At 40.4% G+C, this 15,692-nt stretch overlaps 1 protein-coding gene across 2 annotated transcripts in view; it reads left to right on the top strand.

The window, feature by feature from the left end:
• Nucleotides 1-15,692, top strand: part of LOC124881012 (cyclin-dependent kinase 17-like) — a 43,103-nt gene that overhangs the window by 6,996 nt on the left and 20,415 nt on the right. Inside the window, exons 1-4 of one of the 2 annotated variants that reach the window (XM_047386506.1) lie at nucleotides 1,600-1,736; nucleotides 5,899-6,047; nucleotides 11,511-11,669; nucleotides 13,631-13,764. In XM_047386506.1, coding sequence (XP_047242462.1) covers nucleotides 5,921-6,047; nucleotides 11,511-11,669; nucleotides 13,631-13,764 — 420 coding nt within the window. In that variant the 5' untranslated portion in view covers nucleotides 1,600-1,736; nucleotides 5,899-5,920. Of the gene's footprint in view, nucleotides 1-1,599; nucleotides 1,737-5,898; nucleotides 6,048-11,510; nucleotides 11,670-13,630; nucleotides 13,765-15,692 lie in introns of those variants that run through there. The other variant, XM_047386498.1, reaches the window with a different exon arrangement.

The raw sequence follows: 15,692 nt of genomic DNA on the forward strand, positions 1-15,692 counted from the left end.
GGAATCTACAGCTAAGTTGTTTCCTCATCAAAACAGCAGCTGTAGCCAGATGCAACCTTTTCAACAAAGCTATCTCATTTTCTGTAGCCGGACAAACTACTCGCTGTCTGGGCTGGTTGTTTACAATTAACCCAGAGCAGAAACACCTTGATGCTGCTACGTTAATGTCAAAGCATTATTATCGCATGTTTTCCTAATATCGTATAGCTCTACTCCAGATAACCTCCCTCATATCAACACTGGTTAAAAGAGTGGACACCATTGGGAGTTACAACAGGTTAATGACACCAGACACACATTAGACTAGGTTTGTGAATTGTGCCATACCTGTACCAAGAAACCAACCAATTTAGCTGAACTCTACAAATTCTGGGAAGAAGAGTGGTCAACGTTAGCCAGGATGATGCCAGGATCTTGTCAAGTTTTCTTCTGGATCGTCTGAAACTTGCCAAGGGGCATTCATCTACATATGAGATGGGGTAGGTGAACAGCTATACTTGAATATGTGTGTGTACGAACCCTGTGATGATTAGAGAAAATCCATAATAAATTCAACTTTGTCTTACAAATAGTTTTTAAAGCTCGCTAAAGTGGGATGTTACATAACCGATCCATCCTGCTTCACATTTTCTGGATGTCCTAAAGGTACACCTGGGTTACTGCTGAGTGAAGTGCAGTGATCATCAGTATATTGTGTTCTCGTCTGTGATGTGACGGCACAGAGAGGAGCAGGCCTGTCACTCAGGCTGCTGTAACTATAGCAGCTGCGATAGACTCTTACTGAGATCTGCGACACTGCGCTACCTCCGACAACCACAACCTGAGGCTGAGGTCTCCCTGCCTCCCTCCCTGAGGTTTCCCTGCCCGTTTCCCACAAACATCAGCCCCGACCCGTCTATCTGCCCCATTCAAACCTTTTGAACACAGGCGACACGTGTGACTGGTGTGATAACGCTGTGAGTGGGAAAATGTGTCAGCGATGAGGAACAAATGACACATATTGCATCAGTGAGTGACGGGTGCATGTTCGTTTGCTGAGTTCAGCACCACGCAGCGCTCCTCTTAGGGAGCCCACTGTTTTACTCAGCACAGTGCAGCCTTTATGTAAGAGCCCCATACCGGACCCAGCTCCCTCAGTCATGTCCTCATTGTCTCCGTCAGCTTGGAGAAAAGCCTGCTGTTTAGAAACCCGAGGCTGAGCTCACCCATAAATCATGCCAACTGTCATGCATGTTTCCCTGGTTCATTCTCCTGAGTGTGAGCGCAGCAGACGTGAGTTTTTTCTGGGACCCCCGTTGTTCTTTGAGGCAGTGATGTTTGGAGTTTTACCGAGCCCTGCAGGGGTCATGTGGGGGCTGCGACCTTGCTCGTCCTGTTTTGTGTGCTGCCCAGACAGAAACCATCACAAGGCAGTTCATGTCCCAAAAGAAATCCGAGGGTTGAATAAGGCTCTTTGTTCGTTGTCAGCATAGTTACGTGTCACAAGCATCAGGAAAGGGACACAATCCATGCATAGCATATGGATCTTGTCTCAGCGGTTCAGCATCTGCAGTGATCACCTCCTCCATTCCTTCCCTGTGTTAGCCTCACCATCTCCTGCTCTTACTGGAGAGGTGGAGCTGAACATTGTTAGGCTAAAAGAGATGTAATCTCAGGCTGAGGTGATGAAATGAAAGAACCAGACACGCGGGATCTCGGCATTGGATTCAAGATGAAGAGAATCGGAAAATCAGCACGTATGTATGACTCCTGCAGTGCTTTGCATTTTCAGCATGGAAAATACAGTTGGGGTTGCCGTGGCAACAAATGATCCTGAAATGGCGCAGTATTCGGACCCCTCTGTTCTACACCTCAGGGGCTCCCTTCCTCCTCTTACTCCCTTCCTCCCACAGCCCCCCCCCTCAAATCAAATCTGGAGGTCAGAGCTCGGACCAGTCTACTTATGGGAGCAGGGATAAAGTTCAGAACAAGGATCAAGTCCAAAGCTCCCCACTCATTCCTAGAACAGGAATGCAGGAGAGTGGACTCGAGTGCCTATTGGACACTCTTCTTCTGCTACTGCCGTGGCTTGTTTTCTGGATCCTAGGACCTGTCTTAGTTATTTATCAGAGTCCCTGCATAGTTTGTAAAAAGTTTAGAGGTTTCAAAATTGATAGAAATGGATTTTTTAGTTCTAAATAAGTAGAGGAAAAGAAAATAGAGTATGGAATAATATTTGTATTTCCTGACTTAATTCCTTATTCCATTGTCTACAGGTAGTTTCCATCCATCCATCCATCCATCCATCCATCCATCCATCCATCATCTGCATTTTCTTCCATCCATCTATCTATCTGTTAATTAATGAATGAATGAATTAATTCATTAATTCTTTTCTTCATTCATCTATTGATCTGTCCTTATATTAAATCATTTATCAGTCCATTGTCACCTCTGGAAGTTGAATCTGTATGGTATGACATTTTGACGTAAACCCTAAATTATGCAACCCTGATATTCCTGTCATCTGCATCCATGAATTAGACGAGGGATTCTGAACAATATGCTGGAAAAGGAGGAAAAGCAGTAAAAAGGTTGCCTGTTGTAGTTTGGTGCCACATAATCCTTATTTGATCTCATCTCATTCACTAAACTCACGAAAGGTTTTTTACTTTCCAGATTCATTACAGTAATATGTTTGGCCTGCAAGTATCAGTTATGGTTCTTACTGATTCATCCGTCAGCGTTTTTTTCTGAGAATTACCTGTAGCCTAAAGGAAAAGTCTTCATGCCTTTGGTTAAAATAAAAAATAAGCCACCACCATGTATGTTGTGGTCCTTATCATACGGTTATGGAAGTAATAGTATAATTTACTGTTTGTTTGGCTGATGAGGGCTTTATTGGGAATGTTACCACCTTCAGGGCCTGCTTCAGCCAAAATGAAATGTATTTTTTCAGTAAAAAGTTCTGAGTGTGCTGCACACATGTTGCAGGCTGTGTGTGTGACTGCAGCAGGCGAAGCACTGAGCTGTTCAGGAGATGATGGACTGCTCGACCATGCGGCCGCTGACGTGTCACGAGGTGGAACTAACAGATCTAATGTTATGACAGGCGTGTTGACGTCTTTCTCCCTCATCTCGGCCTGCGGAAAATCAGATTGATTGTGTTTTGACTAAGAATAACTTGGTGAATAACTACCTAGGAAGACATTTAGGGGAGAAGCTGCAGAAGAGAAGATTGTTTTGTAAGAATATGATCTTGGTATTTTGTGTCAGTGGTACCTGAACATGATTGAAGGACCCTGCACAGATGTTCAACCTTGGTGTTCTCAGAATATTCTCTGGTATCTATTTGTAATTATTACCGATACATATACCTTTTTGCCAGTAAATGTTTTTTAATGCTCTTGGTTAGATTTTGCCTGAATTGTAATTTGTGGAGTCCTATATGTGTGCAACAGATGCAGTGATCAGGCTTTTCTACAGATTTCTAATTTTCTTTGAGGTCTGAGAACTTCATTGTGCACAAAATATAGAAAAATGTTCTGCTGGTTTTTTGATAGAAGTAGTTGGATCAAATCCAATAGGAAATTAAGGAATTACAGAATTATCCCCATTTGTGCATCAAGTTTTAATTATACTGTCAACTGATTTAAAATAAAAAAATATTAAAGTACCTGCTCTTATAGACCAAACATTGTGGGCGTTCTTAGTTTTAATGCATTTGCTAAATAGGAGGAAAAAGGCAGATTTTCCAGTATTTGACCCACCGATCATGTGTGTGACTCAATGAAACTAGGAGAGAAGGTCTTTTTTGCACTCAGCTCCTAAAGAATGACTGAATGCAGTAAATTAATGTTGTTTTGCACCGTTTCTGAAAAGTTGAACCACTTATTTTGCCACCCTTTTTGGGTAAATGAAATTGAGGATGGAGCTAGATGTACTGATGCATGATGTGCAGATTAGTAGTTTGCTCTGCACTGTCCTCATTTGCTTTGGCCGGAAGCCTAGGTCAGTCTGCCGTGTGTGTGTGTATGTGTGTATACATGTATTTACTGTTGAGTGAGAAACATTTTTTTGTGTTTTACAAGCACAGTGAGGACCTATTCCTGGTCTTCACTTTTTTCTTGCTGTTCTTGGCTTAGTGGTTAGTTTTAGGACTAATGTATTGAGTTTAGGTTAGGTTTAGGGTTTGATCATGTAAAATACTGTAAATCTTCTAAAGTTTGAGCTTTTTAAGTTAGTATTTTAACAACTCTCTGCAGTTAGTTAATTAAAAGCATTTTATATTGTTTAAATAAAAATATTTTTGCAGCTTTTCTGTTTCAATAGGTCATCACGTGAGTTAGATCGTGTTATGAACTGCTGGTTGCTCGACACATACAATTTGCCTCCCACAGCATGAAAATAGACCTCAGTTCACAGTCTTTTCAGTTTGAAAGGAAGTGTTGATGGAAAAAAGAAAGTTTCAGCTCTATTTTGAGAAGTTGTTAAATATAAGACGTCTCTGTCGTGCTGCAATTTTACGTCGTTTTAAAAGCAGAGACGACACAAGTGGAAATAACAAGTCTAAAGGCAAAAAAAATAAACTTGTGTGATCACAGAATGATTTATTTAAAGTGTTTATTTCTGTTCATTTTGATGACGATGGTTTACAGCGAATGAAAAAGAGAGGCACAGAATGCGAGTTGCTTGAGATCCAGGGTGACGTTTCCACAGTCAGAGATGCCCTGGAAATTTTAGGGCACGTCATGCTTCCCCCCTGCTGACACGCTTCATGAAGATGCTTTATATTCAAGGGGGACGTGGCACCTGCTGACACTGCCAAACACCTGCTTTAATGACTGCGGTATCACTGTGTTTGGGTGGCCAGCAAACAGACCTGACCTAAACCCCCAAGAGAATTTGCAGGATGGTCAAAAAAAAGATGAGATCTTGTCTAAACATTTTTTAGACCATAATACAGATAAAGAAATAATTTAAAGGTATGCCATCAATATTTTATCCAGCAAAGTGATGCATGAACAAGTCACAACTGTGCAGATGGTTGTACTTTTACAACAGGTTGCTTAATATTTGTAAAACTGTATCTCTCTATATGAATTTATAAAAATCACCTGTTAGTCAGCTGGTTGTCTGCACAGTTTTACCAGTGATATCTGAAGCCCTGGGGAGCAGTTGCCTAACGTTGAACCCTGAGAGAGTTTTTCTCCTCCTGGGTTTTCGTGTCTGGCCTTACTCATCAGTATCACAGACAGACACATGTCCGGATCTGCTGAGGAAGTCAGGATCCCTATATGAGTTCATGGGGAAAGGCTGCTTGTTTAATCTGCAAATATCATCAGTCTTTTTGCCCTCTCACACACTCACCATCTCGCTGGATTCTCTCCCTCTGCACACTCGTACCATCTCTAAACTCCCCCAGTCAGCCACGTTCTCGCAGCCTATAAATGAAGCTGGAATGTGTGATGTGGACTCAGAGCGGCCCAGGCTCGTCCTGCACCATTCAGCAGCTAATCCCTTCTGTTTTCTATGGTTTGGCTTTACAGCACAGTGTGCCACTGTGCTGTAAAAACTTGCGTGTATGAATCTCTCATCAACCTGTCATGCTTGTCCTGAGTGAAGAATGCAGAGCTGAGTCATGATTATTGTCCCGGTGTTTATTTGTCCGTTTCATTGTTTGCCCCCGTCAGATTCCTGTTGATCTTAGGTCTTCTTTCTGGCTTAGGGTGGCATTGCGAAACATGATAGAAGGTGCATGAGGCGTCTTCACCTGAAACAAGTTTATGTAACTGATTGTTTTGTTTTCTTTTTAAAGAGTGAAATTTCAAGCCCTGTATCAGGAAGACGGCCTACAAGCTAAATCTGTTATCGCTGCCTTATGTTGAGTAACATTTAGTTTTTATTTGCCACCTGAAGGCCTCCCCTACCTGAGAGCTCCATGGAGAAGATGAAGCGGTTCAAGCGACGTCTCACTCAGACGCTACGAGGCAGCCACACCATCGACGAGTCGCTGTCAGAGCTGGCTGAGCAGATTACGATAGAGGAGAATGGACTGAAGGACAGCGGTAAGGTTCATTCATTGTTTTTAAAGGCTGACTTGTGTCTCGCAAAACGGAGTGAAAAGCATCTCCAAGCATTTACACTGCTAATCGTAAATGTAGATCTAAAGGGATGTATTTTTCATAAGATGTGTTTCAAAATAATGACTAGAAGGGGAAAAAAGATGCATTCCTTATCAAAACAAGCAAAACAATCTGCAGATAATGACTCCATTAAAAAGACCAGGGACCTTGCAAAGGTTTTCATGACTGAACCTTTTCATATTTTTATTTTGTTACGTCACAACCACAAACGATTATTCACTTTATTGGGATTTTATGTGATAGACCAACACAAAACTGTGTTTTTTGTTTTTTTTTATCCACCAAAGTAAGTTTAGTGTAAACACCATCCCTCATGGTAATACAGGGTGGTGGCTGCATTATGCTATGGGCATGCTTTTATTCAGCCGTCCTTTGAAGACCTCAGAGGTTTGTTTGAGAACGTTAGTGAAGAAACGGCATCATAAAGACCAAGGAACACAGCAGACGGCTCGCAGAGAAAGTGGTGGAGAGGTTTAAAGCTAAGTTGAATGTAAAACAATATCCAAACCTTTGGATTGCTAGGATAATCTGTTGATCGTACAGCTGTTAGCCACGCAGTACACACATCTGGTCTCAATGTATGAGTTTTCATTTTCTCAGGTCAGAAAATGATTGACAGTTTGCACAAGCCTTGTAGTGAGCACACCAAACATATGGAAGGAAGTGCTCTGGCCAGATGAGACCAAATCACATGGCCTTGAACCCGTTATCTCCACGATGAAATATAGTGGTGGCAGCATCATGTTGCAGGGATGCGTCTCTTCAGCAGGGACAGGGAAACTGCTAGGAGTTCACGGGAAGATGGATGGAGCTAAAGAAGACACTTGAGTCGGATGGTCTCCCTCATTTTTCACATCTTGACGTGTTTCAAGGTTGACTTTTTCAATCCTTTACTAAGCTTCATGCGTCAGATTTTTGACAAGAAAGCATTTCTGACCTGCATGATTTTAAAAGTCTCTGAACTTTAGCATTAGAATGGATTGGTGCTATAGCACTATGTTATAAAAACACAGGAAGTGAGTTTTCAGTAAACGCCGCTCTCACAGATGATCTCTTATCTCGAAGACACGTTTCAGAGAAAGGTAAGAGTAAGGCAGCATAGCTCCCACACCAATGCATCCTGGGAAGAACTGAATCACCTTGGTGATTTAAACAAGAGAGAGTTAAATCTGACAAAATTGCTCAGGTCATCTGTCATATTTCTTTCTGGCAGAAAGTACGATAATGTAATGTAAAAGTATATATGTATTTGTGTTTTTTTGTGTTTTTTTGTGTTTAATGTTTATCTGTGAAAACAAAAACAGTCCAGGCCATAAATTGTCAAGGATAATAATAATAATTAAGTCTACTTGATTTAATTTTTGACTTTCAACTTCCTGCAAATATTTGCCTTGATGGGTGTCAATGGATTTATTTAATAAATAATAAGTTAGTATGACACACTTCACGAACTTTTGGATGTAAGCTGAAGTAAATAACCTGGACCTCCATAGGGAGGGAACCTTAGCAGAGAATAGAAGAGTAGAACTTGCAAAGTTACCTTGGTTGATGGGTTAAGTACTGAAAAATCGGACTTTTTGTCCTATTCAATAAATGTATCGAAACTAAGATCTCCCAGCATTTTTGGTCTTTAAAGGCATCACAGTGTATTTTGATGCACTGTTTTTGAGTTTGATAAAAGTCGAATATAGTTTAGGAAAATGTTTTTTAATATATAAAATAATAATGTAACAAGGTCTAATCTTGTAATTCTTTTATTCAATCTAAACTACCACCTACAGCACATTTTTTGTTTGTGTTATCCTCAAAAAAAGCAAACTGTCTAAATTGGGATCTGTAGATCAGATGTCAGTTAAAACCAGAAATGGGGACCGGTCTGGAAAAGCCGTCTAATTTTAAACTTTGTTTAAAAGACTAATTTTGTAGCAGAGTTGTTGTAAACTGTTTAAACCCAGGCAATCTGTGAACTGCTTTCCTTTTAATGTCATCTGCCTATAGAGAGAGGGGGATTGTACAGAAAATGACTTTCCTGTGTTTTAATGTCAGAGTAGAAACATTTTGTACTTGTCTGGCGAAGACGGCAGTTGCTTATTGTTCTCCTGGATCCTGTTGAAGGTTGTGGCCTTTGAGGGAACGGGTAAAAGCAGGGTGGCATGGTGCCCTGCCTCTAGTGATTTGGTTTTGTTTTTTTAAATATGCACGGGAGGGGAGGGGGCATGCCTCGGTGAGCTATCATGTCGTTGCTATGGCTTTCAAGGTCTGGAAACGGTCTTGAATTTCCATAACATTGCCACGGCGACTTGGCTGACTTGGTGAAATCATCCAGGCATCTTTATTCATGGCCCCCTCTGTTTTTAATCCCTGTACCTTTACTCTTTGCTTTTTTTCAGTTTTGGCTGCAGAGATTGACCCTCTGGTCCCAGTCCCCCCCCCCCTCCCCTTCTAACTCTCTTTCTGAGAACTGACTGGGCTTTGTAACGAGCTTCTTGTGCCGTGATTAACACCAAGTTTGGAGCATTCTGTACTTGTTTAATGGAGATGCAGAATCTTTGCGTTTCTGTGTGAGAGAGAAAGGGCCTTAGCAGCCTGTTTAACAGTAAGCAGGGCAGAGACGAGACATAATAGAGTAGCCAGATGAGATTTGATCTGAACTGTGTGATTGGGTCTGGTGCTGATCTGCTTATGTAACGCTCATAAATCAGGCCAGCAGCAGCTACCCAGAGATAAAGGGGAAGTGACATGAGGACTGGGAAATTACATGGCTGTATGTATACAGCTTTCATCTGAATTCTAGGAAGTTTTTTTTTTTTTACACATCCAATTAGGATAGCAAATACACATGAATAGCTCTGACGCTATGAGAACCTCAAGTCAAAATTTCTCGGTGTTGCAGTATTTAGATCAAGATTTAAAACGACAAATTCATAACAGGATCTAATTTCTTCTTTTGTTAACAGCAAAGCAACTATTTTTACTTCTGCAAAAACATTCTGACATATTTTACATTTGACAGATGGACGTTATTACAAATACAGACTAAATACTAAGTAAACTTAGTGGGCGTTTTTCTAGTTGTTTTTTTTTGCTCCGCTCCTTTATAGAGTGACTCAAATCTGACAAGCTGGTATTAACTAGGTTATTAGTCAGGCTGTCTTCTCCAGTAGCCAGCCTCATGCTGCTCACAGCCTCCCAACTATCGTTTTCACACAGCATTACTTGAATATGAGCGATAGGTGGCGCTCCTGTAGTTCAGTCCATGACCTGTGTTTTTGTTAACAGAGATATTTCCGTATTTGTTGTAAGCGTAAGACCAGTGTAATAACCGTCTTTCAGCCAGCTGATTGGGAGTGCTCAGCAGCAGGTGGGGGAGGGACAACACTGTGATGCTGTATGCCCCATGCTGCATTTCATTCCAGGATTTCAAGGATTTTGAAAGAAATTTTTTAAACCCTTGTAACTTTTAATATCAGAAACCAGACCATGCCTATTGGGCAACAGGGCTGGGTCTAAATACTAAATTATTCATTTTCTCCTAAACGTTTGGCTGCTTTAGCTGTTTCTTTTTTGTGGTAAATTTCAACATAGTTTATATTTCCTCTCGTGTTTGTGGACCCGTACCCAAACAAAGAACTGTGAACTCTAGACGCTTTGCATGCTGCTGACTGAAATTAGATTTTTAAGTTTAAAAAAATCTGCTATAAATCTTGCGCTATGGGCTAGCGGACCTGTTTGAGCTAAGCATTTATATGTACGTCCGGCGCTGATTCTGAAACCTGGAAGCCAGTCAAATCCATCAGTCATAAACACATGAGAACATTTTTCCCTCTGACCCTGAAAAGACAGAGACACACACTAATCTGTGTAATCCATAACTCTGATAGAACAATCATCCTCAGCGCTACAGCCTCATGCTGTGACCCGGTCATCCCCGTCCAAGTCATGCAGTATTCCTCCGTCTGGGTCTCAATTAGCTGCAGATCCATTTTCTTCTCAGTGACACGGCCGGTGTGTCTTTCTAGATGCCCACAAAATCTTTACCCTCTGTCTAGTGCAGAGCAGCTAACACTATTCCACAGCTTTGTTTAAATCTGGTCATTTAGAGTCAGTGGAAGGACGTAATAGATCAAAACTTAAGCAATGTGAGGATAGATTGCCTCCAATAAAAAACAATTTTAACAGCCTTTCTAGGTGGCACTTCTTAACTAGTGTTGGACAGAAACCTATAAAAACATCGGCCTCGTATAACTGTCAGTAACGGACGTGTAATAGCAAGGAAAATATTATTTATCATAAAAATGAACTTGGACCTAGCTGTCAGGGGTTCATTGTTGTGTTTCAGGAAAGGCCTACCGACAATAAAGTCTCGGATCATTTTAAAGTCCCCACCAGAGAATAACGGATGTGGAGGCTGAGCCATGTCAGTTCGCACCCAAGCTTTACCATCTAGGTTGAACTCAGAGCCACTAAATGGGAGGGTGCAAGATATTTGATATTTGGGGCCAGCATGAATGAGTCGCAGCATTTATTCACACATGCTTGTGTTATTTATTTTATTTGTATTTTATTTTATTTTTTCCCTCTATAATGTGTTTATGACTTGCCCTCACAAAATCTCCCAAAAACATTTACATTTTCTACAGCTCCTGTAAGATTTGCATTTTCATATTGAAATTGTCTTAAACTGGTACAAAGAGTATTTTAATGTTAGTGTTTGACTTTAAATCCTATGAAAATGTTGATTTCTGGGTAAAATTGATGATCAGAATGTTATTCTTAGGTAATTAATGCTGGTACATCTAAAAAACAAAAACAAAGAGAGAGAGAGAAAATCTGGAAAAGGTTTTCTGTCCCTCATTTCAGAAAGTGAAATTGTATGGAGTCATTACACATAGAGTATAATACTGGCTAACAGATAACAAAAACCCCAAATTAGAATATGACATAAGATCAATGAAAAATATTTTACACAGAACAGTGAGACTTGTAAAAAGTGTGTTCATTTCTATGCAGTCAGTACTTTGTTGGGTGTCCTGTTGCTTTAATTACTGCTAAAAATATTGAAGTTTTTCATGATATTCAAATTTGGACATGTGCCTGTATTTATAATTTATAGGTAATTAACCAATAAGGGACTTGTTTTAAATCTGTAGCAGTTTTTATGGAATTTATTTTTTAAATATGTTTTAAGGCAGATAAAACCTTTTCTTTGGTCTCCATGCGTCACTAAAGTTTAGTTTTAATTTTCAGGGATTAATAGAAATGTTCTCGGCTATCAAAGTCTGCCTTTTCTTGACCAGTTATTGTGTTTTCATGTCACATTTTGTGTTTAGTCCAACCTAGATCTGTGCATGTGACCTCTGACAGAACCTTTCCTCTGTCCTGCAGAGCCCATAGTGAGGAACGGCCGTCCTCCGTCGGCCCACAGCGTCCACTCTTTCCTTCACCAGTACACGGGCTCTTTCAAGAAGCCGCCAATGAGACGGCCGCAGAGCGTCATCGGAGGCGGCCTGGGTCTGGTCATGCCTCGCAACGGCAGCCGCCTCGGTGAGACACCCAGATGCTGCACAGCCCTGCTTTAATGTCTTCATCACAACATGCTTTGAGAGCTGAAAACAGTGCTGGAACGTATTCTGCTACTACCGACTTTGCCGCAGCGAGTTTAGTTAATGAGTTAAAATCAGATTCTGAAAGCGTTACATCTTAGTTCCCCTGAAGATGTTTGTAGAACATTTGAGCTGTGTCTGATGAGGGCGAGCACAGAGTAACATGCTTATATGTCAACGCGCACAGTTCACAGGAGCCTCAGCAAAGCCTGTTTTTCTTTCACGTATTTATTTATAGTAACTGGAAAGTAAAGGAGATTCAAACCAGGAGTTCAGGTTCACAATGCAGATTTGCATCATTACTTTATATGAAAATAAACCCCAGAGGGAATGGAGGTGTCCCTTTTTCTGAGTGTGCTCAGGCATGAGGAGAATCATATTGGATGCTTGGGTTTTTTCTCATAAGGCCCATCGCCAGTGACATAAATAAAACCTGTCAGAGAGATTCAACCTTATTTACTACATCTGTGCCCTCTGCCACATACAAATAGGAGGCTAGATGAGGCAGAGAGAGCTCATAATGAGAAATGTCTGTTGAATCCTGTTGGCCTGTTAATGTCCAGCATTTTCTGCAATCTTCCTGTTCCAAAGAGCCATTATTGCTCTTTCCCACTCTAAATAAAGTGCTTCCAGAGCAGGGGTTCTCCATCTTTATATGCAAAGGTCCAAATCTGGTCTTTGGAGAACAACTAGGGATGAGCAAATCTTGTTGATTACATTTGTTTAAAAGTTACAAGCAAAACCAAAGGCACTTTACGCCTACAGCTGTTTAGTTGTGACTGTGAGCTGCTCTAATTTTATAAGAAATATGTTAGTGTCTTACTTTACCCACAAGAATAAACAAATTAAAGAACCCGAATTCAGCATGCTAAAAGATGCAGTAACATCGAAGCAATGATGCAAAGAAATCGCTCTTTAATATAACCTTTTCTTTTCAAATCCTGTTTTATTTCTCTAATTCTATTTTCATTTTTCATAATTTAATGTAGCACAAAGCAAATGCTTACTTCAGCCTTAGTTTATGAAATAGATGAATCAATAGAAAATGTACCCAGATTTATTGAAGATTTAATGATTTTGTGAAGCTCATATATTCCATACATATATAGATATTGTTGTAAAATTGTAGCACTCTGTATCATATGAGTGTTATGAAATCACAGTCCACGATAGTTTTGTGTGTTCTAACCAGCACAGCTACAACAGTCATATTTATGCTTTTTGTTGTTATTTTTCACAGCGACCGAACATTTGATTCCTTCTGAGTTTCAGAACAGCGTTCTTTGCTTGAGACGCGTAGCCTTATCAGTTATTTTTAAATGACAATCTGACTCGGTAAACTCGCATCTTGCCCTGTTTAGGGTCTCTGCTGAGTGGGGGGGGGGTTGTTCAGGAAGAGCAGGCTGACCCTAGCTGTGACGATTTGGCTCCAAGCGTTGGATAAAAGCATGGAAAGCAGGTTAATGAGCTCACCCAGTTGAGCCCACAGATTATTCAGACCCCTGGCAGATAGAGGTTAAAGGTTGTTTCTTCTGACTGGAGTCCGGCCAGAGTGATGGCTTGAATCTATGAACCGAGCTAAAGATTAGGATGATGCCAAGGAGGCAACATGCCATTTATAACAAAAGATAAATAAAGACAGAAAAACTGTGTGTTCATAGCAGCTGAAATGTCTGGTAATATATGAGATAAATGCACACATTAGGGCAGCTTAACCTACTCCTCTGTTTGTTCTCATGCAGATATTCTGTGTAAAATGTCTGCATTATGCATAAAACTGTTCCTGTGTGTTATGTTTAACTAAGTTAAGGACAGCCACTTTAGAAGAGCTGAAGAGCCCCATGTGGGTCTAGAGCCATATGTTTCACACCCCAGCCTTACTGTTTTCCTTCTGTTTTCCAGATATTGTTCATGAGAATATAAATATGGGGTCAGACGGGGAGAGCGATCAGGCATCGGGGACGTCCTCTGATGAGGTGCAGTCTCCCACGGGTGTCTGTCTGAGGAACAAAGGAAACAGACGGATCTCTGCTGAGGTGAGCTTCAGTCTCACATTTCAGTCTGTCTATGTCCTCACTCCTCCTGTCTGCTCATCAAACTGTAGACATCTTGTTGGATGTGAATCGCTCTCCCTGCCTTAAACTGTGACACATGAAAACACACCAACGCATTAACTCAGCCGAGTGTGTTACTGTCTGATCATTCAGCCTCTTCTTTGCCGCTGAACGTATGTTTGGAAGACGTCAGAGGAATAAAGAGGAGCCTGATCATCTCGCTGAAGGTTTTCCTGCTGAAAGCAGACAGGCAGCATCTCTACGTAGGCGTGTTCTCATCATGAGCACACACACAAGACTTCTACTGCTCACATATTCTTCACACACACACTCTCTGTTCTTCCACGTATTGTTCTTCAGAAAAGAGTTTTAAAGTGTGGTTTGGAAGCTTTTACTATTGTTACTACGTCCGCCTACTCTGAGCCCCTTTTCTGCCTATCTCTCTCACAAACACACACACACACACACACACAAACACACACACATCCGTGTTTTACTATCTTTATGAGGACTTTTCGGTTACTTCCATTGACTTCCATTCATTTTCCTTGATTTTTTGTACCTAACCCTAACCCTAACCAGTTAATACCTAACTCTAACCCTAACAATAACTCAATTCATACCCTAGTCCTAAACCTAACCCCTGTCCCAAGAATGGAATTTGGAAAAGTGAGGACCAGGAAAATGTCCTCACTTTGTCAAAATGTCCTCACTTTGCGATACAAATACAAAAAATGGTTCTCACTCAACAACAAGTACAAGAACACACACACACACACACATCCTGCCTAGAGCAACCTGAGAGAGATGTACCTCTTGTGGTTGCATAATGTTGAGAACGACCTCTGATTGTGTTTTTGAATTCAGGTGCAAATTAAAAGGGTGTTTTTTGCAACTCTTACATAAATAAAATTTGGGTGAGAATACTTTTGGTTATAGAGCAGGTTAAAGAATGATATTCTGCTAAAGTAACTCATAAAATTCATTTAAATTGAACAACTGTTCCATATGCGATATTGTTCAAGGTTAAAAAAAAAAAAAAGTACTGGAAGTATTGTAAACTTTATCAAGAGAAACAAAATCATTTAATATGCTTTTTAGTAGGGCTGAAACAATAAATCGGTTATGGTAATAATCGTCAACTAAATTAGTAATCGTAAAATCAATAACTGGAATATACAGACTCTAAAACATGCCATTTGCTGAAAGAACAACCTACTCAGAGCAGCAATTAAGCCATAACTGTACAAAAAACATTTACGTTTTGCATTTAAGATGAACAATTTTCTTTTCTGTAATTATGCTCTATGCAGAACTTCTTTAGTGGTATATCTTTAGCTTCATCTGGTTCAAATTCTGTAAAGAATCACTTATTGAGCACTTTTTGCTATCATATTATTAATCAAAACATAGTCAACAGACTATTCGACTAGCTAAATAGTCGTTTCCCCGTCCTCTCTCTGCCCGTTTCCTGTCTGAAGAGTACGTTCATCCATTTCTTAACAAATTCAGTATTAGCAGCACAGAAATTAAGTAATTCAATGAAGTTGGTGATTTGAGGCTAATTCCCAACAAATGTCGGGTACCGTTCATTTCCAGTAATACAGAAATGCTCAGTAAATCAACTTCATAGCAGCTCAGTTGGTGGTCATGTCTAAAAAAGGAAAATTGTTTAACGGAGAATCACTTTGACCAGTAGTTGTAAAGGATTAAAAAACAAATTGAACACAGTCTGTCCAGGAAGGAGACAAGGTCAAATACATAATTACTGAGGCGATTGTTTCCTCCATGGAAAACCGCAGAGAAGACGCGCTGTCCATGAACCCATGCAGAAAAGAGACACAGCCATGTTGGATGGACTTGAGGGCCTAAGAGTTTTACTATTCTTGTTTTACAAAACGTTTAACTGA

Source organism: Girardinichthys multiradiatus, chromosome 2, assembly GCF_021462225.1.
Source record: "Girardinichthys multiradiatus isolate DD_20200921_A chromosome 2, DD_fGirMul_XY1, whole genome shotgun sequence".
NCBI classification, from domain to species: domain Eukaryota; kingdom Metazoa; phylum Chordata; class Actinopteri; order Cyprinodontiformes; family Goodeidae; genus Girardinichthys; species Girardinichthys multiradiatus.